The 13198-nt window shown below is 46.7% G+C and overlaps 1 protein-coding gene across 1 annotated transcript; it reads left to right on the top strand.

Moving 5' to 3' along the window:
- Positions 1-307: 307 nt before the first annotated feature.
- Positions 308-9621, top strand: LOC109943274 (uncharacterized). The gene is made up of 2 exons (XM_020546184.1): positions 308-420; positions 9414-9621. Exons 1-2 carry the CDS (start codon positions 308-310, stop codon positions 9619-9621), a joined length of 321 nt encoding a protein of 106 aa, XP_020401773.1.
- The last annotated feature ends 3577 nt before the right edge of the window (positions 9622-13198 follow it).

Raw genomic sequence — 13198 nt, 5'->3', positions numbered from 1 at the left:
CCCGTCCGCAATCCACACTCCATAGTACACTTTTTGGTCAAAAAGGCCAAAGCAGCCGCAGTGCTAGAATTTTTTATTCTGGAGAAGCTAAAGGACCAAGACACAAAATAGCGGAAACAACTTGGCCCCGTCCCTACAATAAAGCACAAAGCACCCGATCCGCCACGGCACCCGCCTCACCTCGCCTAGCCGGTGTTGCGTGTCCCTCATTCGCGCATGCCTAGCCCGCCTCCACCTCACATGCGGAGCGCCGCCGCATCGCTAGAGATCCACCGTGCCGGTGATCCCCGGAGCAGGTGCGGACGCGATGGACCGCCTCCTGCTCTCCCACCCACCCCTCCCCGCGGCAGGCACCGACGGCGACCTCCTCGAGCTCGATGTGCTCTGGCTCGCCGCCCCATCCACAGTAGGGCTCGGGATCCTCGTGAAAGGGAAATGTGCCCTTGGGCCATTTCTAAGGATTTTGGTGACTTAGTGCCCAACACAAGTGCCTAATTGTAAAATGGTGGACAAAGTACAAATCAAGGACAAAGGTATGTTTCTAATCCTTAGTACATTGGTTTTGTGCACTAATATACTTGTCTAAGTGTTAGGAACAGAAAAAAGAAGAAAAGAAAAGGGGAGAGAAAGACTTGGCTGTGTGCAGCCAAGACTCAGCTCGGTCTGGAGCACCGGACTGTCCGGTGTGCACCGAACAGTGTCCGGTGCGCCAGGTTGACTCTGAGCGAACTGGTCGCTCTCGGGAATTCGCCGACGGCGTAAGGCTAAAATTCACTGGACTGTCCGGTGTGCACCGGACTGTCCGGTGAGCCAACGGTCGGCCGGAGCCAACGGTCGGCCGCGCAATCTGCGCGGGACACGTGGCCGAGCCAACGGTCGGAAGACGGCACCGGACTGTCCGGTGTGCACCGGACTGTCCGGTGTGCACCGGACATGTCCGGTGCGCCAACGGCTCGCAGATCTCCAACGGTCTGCAACGGTCGGCAGCGCCAGTTAAGGAAACAAATCGGGCACCGGACAGTGTCCGGTGTGCACCGGACTGTCCGGGTGCCCCCGTCGACAGAAGGCAAGGATGGCCTTCTAAAATTGCTCTCAACGGCTCCTAGCTGCCTTGGGGCTATAAAAGGGGCCCCTAGGCGCATGGAGGAGATACACAAGCAACCTTTGAGCATTCTTGATCATCCACACTCAGTCTTTGCGCAATTGTTCGTCATTCTTAGTGATTCGAGCTCCGTTCTAGTGAGAACCTTGTTATAGTCTTGTGAGCTCGATTCTTGGCCGTGTGTGTGCGCGTTTCGCTGTGGATTTGTGTGTGTTGCTTCCCTCCCTTACTCTGTGCTTTCTTTATGATCATATACTTGTAAGGGCAAGAGACTCCAATTTGTGGAGATTCCTTGCAAACGGGATAGTGAAAGGCAAAACAAAACACCGTGGTATTCAAGTGGGTCTTTGGACCGCTTGAGAGGGGTTGATTGCAACCCTCGTCCGTTGGGACGCCACAACGTGGAGTAGGCAAGCGTTGGTCTTGGCCGAACCACGGGATAAATCACTGTGTCTTCTCTGTGTTGAATTCTTTGTGATTATCGTATTGTACAAGACCTTCTCTCTAGCCACTTGGAAATTATTGTGCTAACACTTAACTAGTTTTTGTGGCTATAAGTTTAAGTTTTCACAGGATCACCTATTCACCCCCCCCCCTCTAGGTGCTCTCAATTGGTATCGGAGCCGTTCTCTTCACAAAGGGACTAACCGCCCGAAGAGATGGATCCTAAGGGGAAGGGTGTCGTGATCAACGACAAAGAGAAGGAATCCTTCGTCAACGAGCCGAAGGACGACAAGCCTACCGACTCCGGCTCGGGTCATAGACGGAAGGAAGGGAAGAAGAAGAAGACAAGGCGCATCAAGGAGATCATCTACTACGACGATAGTGACGAGTCTACTTCTTCCCAAAAGGATGACGACAACGACTACAAAAAGACGGTCAATTCGAACTTTTCATTTGATTATTCTCGTATTCAACATAGTTCGAATTCGCATTTGCTTTCCATTCCTCTTGGCAAACCTCCACACTTCGATGGGGAGGACTACGGATTTTGGAGTCACAAAATGCGTAGTCACTTATTCTCTCTCCATCCAAGCATATGGGAGATTGTGGAGAATGGAATGAAATTTGATAGCTCGGATAGCCCCATGCTTATAAATGAACAAATTCATAGAAATGCACAAGCTACTACTGTTCTCTTAGCATCTTTGTGCAGGGAAGAGTACAATAAGGTGAGCGGCTTGGACAATGCCAAGCAGATATGGGATACCCTCAAGATCTCTCACGAGGGGAATGACATCACCATGCTCACCAAGATGGAGTTGGTGGAGGGCGAGCTTGGACGATTCGCCATGATAAGGGGAGAGGAGCCAACTCAGACGTACAACCGGCTCAAGACCCTTATCAACAAAATAAGGAGCTACGGAAGCACGCGTTGGACGGATCACGACGTCGTCCGCCTAATGCTCAGGTCCTTTACCGTTCTTGATCCTCATCTCGTAAACAATATTCGTGAGAATCCCAGGTACACGATGATGACGCCCGAGGAAGTACTTGGAAAATTCGTAAGCGGGCGGATGATGATCAAGGAGGCAAGATACGTCGACGAAGCGTTGAACGGTCCGATCAACGAGCCGCAACCCCTCGCTCTCAAGGCAACACGAAGTAAGGAGGCGCTACCTAGCAAGGTGGCACAAATTGAGGCGGCCGGACTCAATGATGAAGAGATGGCTCTCATCATCAAGAGATTCAAGACGGCGCTAAATGGTCGCAAGGGGCAGCCAAGCAAGACCAAGACAAAAGGGAAGCGATCATGCTTCAAATGCGGTAAGCTTGGTCATTTTATCGCTAACTGTCCCGATAATGAAAGTGACCAGGAAAAGGGGAACAAAAGAGAGAAGAAGCAATACAAGAAGGCAAAGGGCGAGGCACATCTAGGAAAGGAGTGGGACTCGGATTGCTCCTCCTCCGACTCCGACAATGAAGGACTCGCTGCCACCGCCTTCAACAAGTCTTCTCTCTTCCCCAACGAGCGTCTCACATGCCTTATGGCAAGGGAGAAGAAGGTGAGTACTCAAGACTCCACTTATGCGTCTTCTAGTGATAGTGAGTCTAGTGATGATGATGACATAGATTATTCATGCTTGTTCAAGGGCTTAGATAGATCTAAGATAGATAAAATTAATGAGTTGATTGATGCTTTGAATGATAAGAATAGATTACTAGAAAAACAAGAGGATCTTTTATATGAGGAGCATGATAAATTTGTTAGTGCACAAAATTCTCATGCTTTAGAAGTTAAAAGAAATGAGATGCTTTCTAGTGAGTTATCTTCTTGTCATGAAACCATTGCTAAACTAAGAAGCGTTAATAATGATTTAAGTGCTAAACTAGAAGTAGCTGGTAAATCAAATTCCTGTGTTGAAAATGTCACAATTTGCACTAGGTGTAAGGATTTTGATGTTAATGCTTGTAGTGAACACCTAGTTTCAATTTCCAAACTAAGTGATGAATTGGCTAGTCTTAATGCCCAACTTAAGACTAGCAAAAGTGAATTTGATAAGTTAAAATTTGCAAGGGATGCCTATACAATTGGAAGACATCCCTCAATTAAGGATGGACTTGGCTTCAAGAAGGAAGCCAAGAACTTAACAAGCCATAAGGCTCCCATCTTCGTCAAGGAGAAGGGGAAGGCCCCTATGGCTAGTAGTGCTAAAAAGAACCATGCTTTTATGTATAATGATAGGAGACATGCTAGAAATGCTTATGCTAGAAATGCTTATAATGATATTGATTCACATGTTTATGATTCTCATGCCATGTTTGCCTCTAGTTCCTCCCATAAGCATGATAGAGATATGAATAGGAGAAATGTTGTGCATATGCCTAGGAGAAATTTTGCTAATGTTCCTAGAAAAGTTGTGAACAAACCTTCTACTATTTATTATGCTTGCAATACTCCCTTTGCTATTTGTAGAAAAGGTAAGAAGGTAGTTGCTAGGAAGTTAGGGGCTAGATGCAAGGGAGATAAATCTTGCATTTGGGTCCCTAAGGATATTTGTGCTAACCTTGCAGGACCCAACATGAGTTGGGTACCTAAGACCCAAGCCTAAATTTGCCTTGCAGGTTTATGCATCCGGGGGTTCAAGCTGGATTATCGACAGCGGATGCACAAACCATATGACGGGGGAGAAGAAGATGTTCACCTCCTACGTCAAAAATAAGGATTCCCAAGATTCAATTATATTCGGTGATGGGAATCAAGGCAAGGTAAAAGGGTTAGGTAAAATTGCAATTTCTAATGAGCATTCTATCTCTAATGTATTTTTAGTGGAGAGTCTTGGATATAATTTGCTATCTGTTAGTCAATTATGTCATATGGGATATAACTGTCTATTTACAAATGTAGATGTGTCTGTCTTTAGAAGAAGTGATGGTTCACTAGCTTTTAAGGGTGTATTAGACGACAAACTTTATTTAGTTGATTTTGCAAAAGAAGAGGCCGGTCTAGATGCATGCTTAATAGCTAAGACTAGCATGGGCTGGCTGTGGCATCGCCGCTTAGCACATGTGGGGATGAAGAACCTTCACAAGCTTCTAAAGGGAGAACATGTGATAGGTTTAACTAACGTTTATTTCGAAAAAGATAGACCTTGTGCAGCTTGTCAAGCAGGTAAACAGGTGGGAGGAGCACATCACAGCAAGAATGTGATGACCACGTCAAGACCCCTGGAACTGCTACATATGGACCTCTTCGGACCCGTCGCCTATCTAAGCATAGGAGGAAGTAAGTATGGTTTAGTTATTGTTGATGACTTTTCCCGCTTCACTTGGGTGTTCTTTTTGCAGGATAAGTCTGAAACCCAAGGGACCCTCAAGCACTTCCTAAGGAGAGCTCAAAATGAGTTTGAGCTCAAGGTGAAGAAGATAAGGAGCGACAACGGGTCCGAGTTCAAGAATCTTCAAGTGGAGGAGTTTCTTGAGGAGGAAGGGATCAAGCACGAGTTCTTCGCTCCATACACACCACAACAAAATGGTGTGGTAGAGAGGAAGAACAGGACGCTAATCGATATGGCGAGGACGATGCTTGGAGAGTTCAAGACCCCCGAGTGCTTTTGGTCGGAAGCCGTGAACACGGCTTGCCACGCCATCAACAGGGTCTACCTTCATCGACTCCTCAAGAAGACTTCGTATGAGCTACTAACCGGTAACAAACCCAATGTATCGTACTTTCGTGTATTTGGGAGCAAATGCTACATTCTAGTAAAGAAGGGTAGAAATTCTAAGTTTGCTCCCAAAGCTGTAGAAGGGTTTTTATTAGGTTATGATTCAAATACAAAGGCGTATAGAGTCTTCAACAAATCATCGGGTTTGGTTGAAGTCTCTAGCGACGTTGTATTTGATGAGACTAATGGCTCTCCAAGAGAGCAAGTTGTTGATTGTGATGATGTAGATGAAGAAGATGTTCCGACGGCCGCTATACGAACCATGGCGATTGGAGAAGTGCGGCCACAGGAACAAGATGAACGAGATCAACCTTCTTCCTCAACAATGGTGCATCCCCCAACTCAAGACGATGAACAGGTTCATCAAAAGGAGGCGAGTGATCAAGGGGGAGCACAAGATGATCACGTGATGGAGGAAGAAGCGCAACCGGCACCTCCAACCCAAGTTCGAGCGATGATTCAAAGGGATCATCCCGTCGACCAAATTTTGGGTGACATTAGCAAGGGAGTAACTACTCGATCTCGACTAGTTAATTTTTGTGAACATTACTCTTTTGTCTCCTCTATTGAGCCTTTCAGGGTAGAGGAGGCCTTGCTAGATCCGGATTGGGTGTTGGCCATGCAGGAGGAACTCAACAACTTCAAGCGCAATGAAGTTTGGACGCTGGTGCCTCGTCCCAAGCAAAATGTTGCGGGAACCAAGTGGGTGTTCCGCAACAAACAGGACGAGCACGGAGTGGTGACGAGGAACAAGGCTCGACTTGTGGCAAAAGGTTATGCCCAAGTCGCAGGTTTGGACTTTGAGGAGACTTTTGCTCCTGTGGCTAGGCTAGAGTCCATTCGTATCTTGCTAGCATATGCCGCTCACCATTCTTTCAGGTTGTACCAAATGGATGTGAAGAGCGCTTTCCTCAACGGGCCAATAAAGGAGGAGGTGTACGTGGAGCAACCCCCTGGCTTCGAGGATGAACGGTACCCCGACCACGTGTGTAAGCTCTCTAAGGCGCTCTATGGACTTAAACAAGCCCCAAGAGCATGGTATGAATGCCTTAGAGATTTCTTAATTGCTAATGCTTTCAAGGTTGGGAAAGCCGATCCAACTCTTTTTACTAAGACTTGCGATGGTGATCTTTTTGTGTGCCAAATTTATGTCGACGACATAATATTTGGTTCTACTAATCAAAAGTCTTGTGAAGAGTTTAGCAGGGTGATGACGCAGAAATTCGAGATGTCGATGATGGGCGAGTTGACCTACTTCCTTGGGTTCCAAGTGAAGCAACTCAAGGACGGCACCTTCATCTCCCAAACAAAGTACACGCAAGACTTGCTGAAGCGGTTTGGGATGAAGGACGCCAAGCCCGCAAAGACTCCGATGGGGACCGACGGACACACCGACCTCAACAAAGAAGGTAAGTCCGTTGATCAAAAGGCATACCGGTCAATGATAGGGTCATTACTTTACTTATGTGCTAGTAGACCGGATATTATGCTTAGCGTATGCATGTGTGCTAGATTTCAATCCGATCCTAAGGAGTGTCACTTAGTGGCTGTGAAGCGAATCCTTAGATATTTAGTTGCTACGCCTTGCTTCGGGATCTGGTATCCAAAGGGGTCTAACTTTGACTTGATTGGGTACTCAGATTCCGACTATGCTGGATGTAAGGTCGATAGGAAGAGTACATCGGGGACGTGCCAATTCTTAGGAAGGTCCCTGGTGTCATGGAATTCTAAGAAACAAACCTCCGTTGCCCTATCCACCACTGAGGCCGAGTACGTTGCCGCAGGACAGTGTTGTGCGCAACTACTTTGGATGAGGCAAACCCTCAGGGACTTTGGCTACAATCTGAGCAAAGTCCCACTCCTATGTGACAATGAGAGTGCTATCCGAATAGCGGAAAATCCTGTTGAGCACAGCCGCACAAAGCACATTGACATCCGGCATCACTTTTTGAGAGACCACCAGCAAAAGGGAGATATCGAAGTGTTTTATGTTAGCACCGAGAACCAGCTAGCCGATATCTTTACCAAGCCTTTAGATGAGAAGACCTTTTGCAGGCTGCGTAGTGAGCTCAATATCTTAGATTCGCGGAACTTGGATTGAAATATAGCATACATGTGTTTATGCCTTTGATCATGTCCATTCTGCATTTTGTTGCTTATTATGATGCTCAAGTTGTACGAACACTCCCTGGACCTCACAAGTCCGTTGCAAAGTGATGCACATGTTTAGGGGGAGATGTGTTACAACTTGACCCTTTGAGACTAACCATATACTTGAGTTTGCTTGTCTTAGTCTCGAAGGAGAATTGAAAGGGAAAAGGTGGACTTGGACCATAAAAGACTTCCACTGCACTCCGATGAGAGGGTAACTTATTCCAAGTCCATCTCATGCACTCTTATTGCCATTTGCTCTTAATTGAAGATTTTGGTGAGGCAATGGGGTTAAAGGGCCAAGATTGGTCCCGTTTTGGTGCTTGATGCCAAAGGGGGAGAAAATAAAGGCCAAAGCAATAAATGGATCAGCTACCACTTGAGAAATTTGAAAATAGTAGAGTAGAGCTTTTTGGTTTTGCAAAACTCTTTTATTGTCTCTTTTGGCTTCTTGTGGGGAGAAGTAGTAATTATGGGAAAAAGGGGGAGTTTTTGAAATCCTTGATCAATCTCTTTTGGAATGACTCTCTTTTTGCTTCAACATGTGTGTTTGACTTAGAGATAGAGATTTGAGTTTGATTTGCAAAAACAAACCAAGTGGTGGCATAGAGTGATCCATATATGTCAAAAATGAATCAAAATAATTTGAGTTCTTATTTGAAGTGTTTTTGTACTTGTTCAACTTGCTTTATGTTGTGTTGGCATAAATCACCAAAAAGGGGGAGATTGAAAGGGAAATGTGCCCTTGGGCCATTTCTAAGGATTTTGGTGACTTAGTGCCCAACACAAGTGCCTAATTGTAAAATGGTGGACAAAGTACAAATCAAGGACAAAGGTATGTTTCTAATCCTTAGTACATTGGTTTTGTGCACTAATATACTTGTCTAAGTGTTAGGAACAGAAAAAAGAAGAAAAGAAAAGGGGAGAGAAAGACTTGGCTGTGTGCAGCCAAGACTCAGCTCGGTCTGGAGCACCGGACTGTCCGGTGTGCACCGGACAGTGTCCGGTGCGCCAGGTTGACTCTGAGCGAACTGGTCGCTCTCGGGAATTCGCCGACGGCGTAAGGCTAAAATTCACTGGACTGTCCGGTGTGCACCGGACTGTCCGGTGAGCTAATGGTCGGCCGGAGCCAACGGTCGGCCGCGCAATCTGCGCGGGACACGTGGCCGAGCCAACGGTCGGAAGACGGCACCGGACTGTCCGGTGTGCACCGGACATGTCCGGTGCGCCAACGGCTCGCAGATCTCCAACGGTCTGCAACGGTCGGCAGCGCCAGTTAAGGAAACAAATCGGGCACCGGACAGTGTCCGGTGTGCACCGGACTGTCCGGTGCCCCCGTCGACAGAAGGCAAGGATGGCCTTCTAAAATTGCTCTCAACGGCTCCTAGCTGCCTTGGGGCTATAAAAGGGGCCCCTAGGCGCATGGAGGAGATACACAAGCAACCTTTGAGCATTCTTGATCATCCACACTCAGTCTTTGCGCAATTGTTCGTCATTCTTAGTGATTCGAGCTCCGTTCTAGTGAGAACCTTGTTATAGTCTTGTGAGCTCGATTCTTGGCCGTGTGTGTGCGCGTTTCGCTGTGGATTTGTGTGTGTTGCTTCCCTCCCTTACTCTGTGCTTTCTTTATGATCATATACTTGTAAGGGCAAGAGACTCCAATTTGTGGAGATTCCTTGCAAACGGGATAGTGAAAGGCAAAACAAAACACCGTGGTATTCAAGTGGGTCTTTGGACCGCTTGAGAGGGGTTGATTGCAACCCTCGTCCGTTGGGACGCCACAACGTGGAGTAGGCAAGCGTTGGTCTTGGCCGAACCACGGGATAAATCACTGTGTCTTCTCTGTGTTGAATTCTTTGTGATTATCGTATTGTACAAGACCTTCTCTCTAGCCACTTGGAAATTATTGTGCTAACACTTAACTAGTTTTTGTGGCTATAAGTTTAAGTTTTCACAGGATCACCTATTCACCCCCCCCCCTCTAGGTGCTCTCACCTCGCCACGCTCCCGGAGGGTGAGGGCAAGAAGAAGACGAAGCGCGCCGCGGTTGGGGGCAGCGGGTGCGAGGGCCCCATCGCGAGGTCAGTGCCGCTACGGATACCATCGGATCCCGTTCAGAGGGGGAGGTACTCCCACGCCGGCGCGGGAGCGGGTGGCAGTGCGGAGGACGCCGCGGTGGTCCCCTCGCACGAGATCGTGTAGACCCAATTTTAGAATCTTCACCCAGGCTCCTCTAGACCCAATTTGCAATTTAGCTCGAACTCTATGTCAACATCGATCCGACCATTTGTGTTTATGGTAAACTCTGGGGCCTAGACTAGTCAATCCTTTGACCATGATAGTGACAACGATGACCGGGCAATAAGAATACCGAGGAGCCAAGAAGAGCTATGGTGACGTTGCCAAGATAAGCATGAACAGAATCAGAATGGTTGACCACCTAGCAGCCATCAGAACTCGATCAGCTCCGTAGGCTCACTTACCCCACGTGGAGCTGCAAGTGCTCCGCCATGCCTGTGCATTCAGCCGGACAATTATCATTATTCAACAGCACTAGTGAGTTGTCGTTTCCTTGCGAAGACACCAACCCGGCTGGCACTGGTGAGCATGAACCCGTTCCACTTGCGCTAGTCGACGACGATGCTGTTGTGCAGAGCCATGGCACCTCATACATCACCATGGTCACCTACAAATGCGTTTGCGAATTACAATTACAATCACATTTCATATAACACTTGTTAAGTTGCATGTATCAACTAGTTTAACCTTAAAGTTTAAACTGAGAGAAGTAGGTGGACAATTCATTTATATAATATTCCAACACTCTCTCTCATGTCGAACCTCTCTTACATCTTAGACATGAAATAAAAACGAGTAACAATTATTTATTTAATTGCGCTAGTTAGGATTCGAACTCGTAACCTCTGACTTTGATACCGTTGACGCCTTTTCAGAGCGCCAAACACTCAACAAGAACCGTGGCAGTGCTCTCTGGTCAGGCGCGGACGGTCCGCGGCCTGGGACCGGACGGTCCGCGGCCTGGGGCCGAACGCTCCGCGACCTGGCGCAGGGGCTAGGGTCCTCTGCCTGACGACCGGACGGTCCGCGCCCTGGGGGCCGGACGGTCCGCGCGTACGCAGAGGCGGCGGAAGTCGCCGGCGGCGACCTGGATCTCGCTCCCGGGAGGGACCCCGTCGGGGAGGAGAGATCCTAGGTGATGTCTAGGCTTGGAAGGCCGACCTAGACTCTTCTAATCGGCGTAGAGTCGAAGAGAAGCAAGAATTTGGAGATCGAGAGGCTAAACCTAAACTAGACTAGAACTACTCCTAGGATATAATGCGAAATAGAAGTGTTTGATTCGATTGATGATGATTACAAATCGGCCGTAGACCTCTCTTTTTATAGAGGAGGGGGGCTGGACCCTTTACACGACTGGATTCCGAGCTAATTCCGCGAATCTAGCTAACAAACATAGCACAAAACTCGGAACCCTAATCTACTCTACGCATGCGCGGACCGTCCGGCCCATAAGCGCGGACTGTCCGGCCGCAGGGCCGGACCGTCCGCGTGCTCATTTTGGTGCCAAACATATGCCCCCTGCCTTTTGGTGGAGCTAGGCAAACCAAAAGCACCTTAATCCGATGTGATCACATCGGTTCTCTTAAGCATCTTGCCACATACTAGGATGGTACTGCTTGAGGAAATGCCCATTCAAAGCTTTGGGTAAATCCTTGCCTTGCAATGTCTGTAGTAAATAGGCGTTACCAGATATTACCTGTTTTACTTTATAAGGACCTTCCCAGCTTGGCGACCATTTTCCAAACTTCTGGTCTTTATTCCTTAGAGGCAGGATGGTCTTCCACACCAGGTCTCCTACTTGAAATGACTTTGCTTTGACCTTCTTGTTGTAGGCCCTGGCTACCATGATTTTGTCCTTTTCTATTGCTCCCAAAGCTATCACCCTCTTGTCGGTCACCTCATCAATATTATCCATCATTGAATTGTAATAATCAGTGATGGTTAGATCATTTTGTCTGGCGAACCTGACAGCATTCAAACTTATTTCCACAGGCAACACTGCTTCCTGCCCATAGACAAGCTCAAAAGGAGACACTTTAGTAGCACTATGTTTAGATATCCTGTGAGCCCATAAAGCTACGGACAAAATCTTATGCCAATGCTTAGGATTATCCAATATCTTCTTTTTTATTAAGTTAATCAATGTCCTATTAATAGACTCGGCCTGTCCATTGGCCTGAGCATAATATGGAGATGAATTAAGCAATTTAATTCTATATAATTCAGCAAACTCACGTACCTCCTTTGACATAAAAGAAGTCCCTTGATCTGTAGTCAAGGTCTGGGGAATGTCGAATCTATGAATAATATGTTCAGTTATGAACTCAATTACCTCCTTGTGCATCATGTTCTTCAGAGCAACGGCTTCAATCCATTTGGTGAAATAATCCATGGCAACTAACACGAACCGATGCCCCTTTGATGATGAAGGATGAATTTCCCCAATAAAGTCTAATCCCCATCCTCTGAAAGGCCAAGGCTTGATGATATGATGTAATTCGGCTGCGGGGACCAACTGTAGGTCGCCGAATTTTTGACACACTTGGCAACCCTTGTAGTACTTGAAACAATCAGCTATCATATTAGGCCAATAAAAACCAGACCTTCGCAACAACCACTTCATCTTTGGAGCCGATTGATGGGTACCACAAATTCCTTCATGTACTTCGGCCATGGCTAATATAGCATCATCTGGGCCCAAGCACTTAAGCAGGACGTCGTTGACAGTTCGACGGTAGAGTTCATCACTCATCAAAACATACTTGAAAGCTGTATGCTGAATGTTCTTATCTGTCCTAACGTTGGGATTTCGTAAATAATTAGTTATGGGCGTCCTCCAATCTCCTGCATCGACTTCATTATCAGCCGAATCGATTAGGAGAACTTCCCTGGTAACCCCGAACGGTCCGGCGTCATCACGCGGACGGTCCGCGACCTGGGGATTTGGCTCTGCACAGGTTATCAGATTTTCAATATCTTGAAATTTCTCTCTCTTTATCCGATAACCTGATGCATTTTGTGCCAAATCGTTAGCTCTATGATTCTCAACTCTAGAGATATGCCGAATACTGAATTCGTCAAAAGAATGGATTATGCTCCAACATTTTTCAAGGTAACTATTTAAAGTACCATCAAAGCATTGATATTCTTCTAACACTTGTTGGACAACCAGCTGAGAATCACCAAATACCTTCACATGTTTTACTCCCATACCATTTAAAAATTCCAAGCCGAATAGGAGGGCCTCATATTCGGCTTGATTATTAGTGCAATAAGTTTTCAATCGGCTAGAGAAGTCAAAGGAGACATTACTTGGTGAAACAAGTACGATGCCAATTCCTTGCCCTTCATTGCAAACCGATCCCTCAAAATATAAAGTCCAAGGAGTAATAGTGAGGTATGACATGTCTAGTTTATGAATATCATTAATCCGATGTTCTACAATGAAATCCGCTACGACTTGGCCTTTCATAGATTTCAATGGTTCATAGGTCAAATCATATTCTATGAGTGCATAAGCCCACTTACCAATTCTACCACTTATAATTGGGTTATGCAACATGTATTTGATCACATCGACTTGACTAGAAACAGTGCAATGACTAGACAGTAAATAACATCTACATTTGGTGCATGCATAAAACAAGCATAAGCATAACTTCTCAATAAAAGTGTACCTTGTTTCAGCATCCACCAACCT

This window comes from Zea mays, chromosome 3 (genome assembly GCF_902167145.1).
Source record: "Zea mays cultivar B73 chromosome 3, Zm-B73-REFERENCE-NAM-5.0, whole genome shotgun sequence".
In the NCBI taxonomy this organism is placed as follows: Eukaryota; Viridiplantae; Streptophyta; class Magnoliopsida; order Poales; family Poaceae; genus Zea; species Zea mays.
The sequence above is the reverse complement of the archived record's forward strand: the minus strand, read 5'-3'. Positions and strand labels throughout refer to the sequence as shown.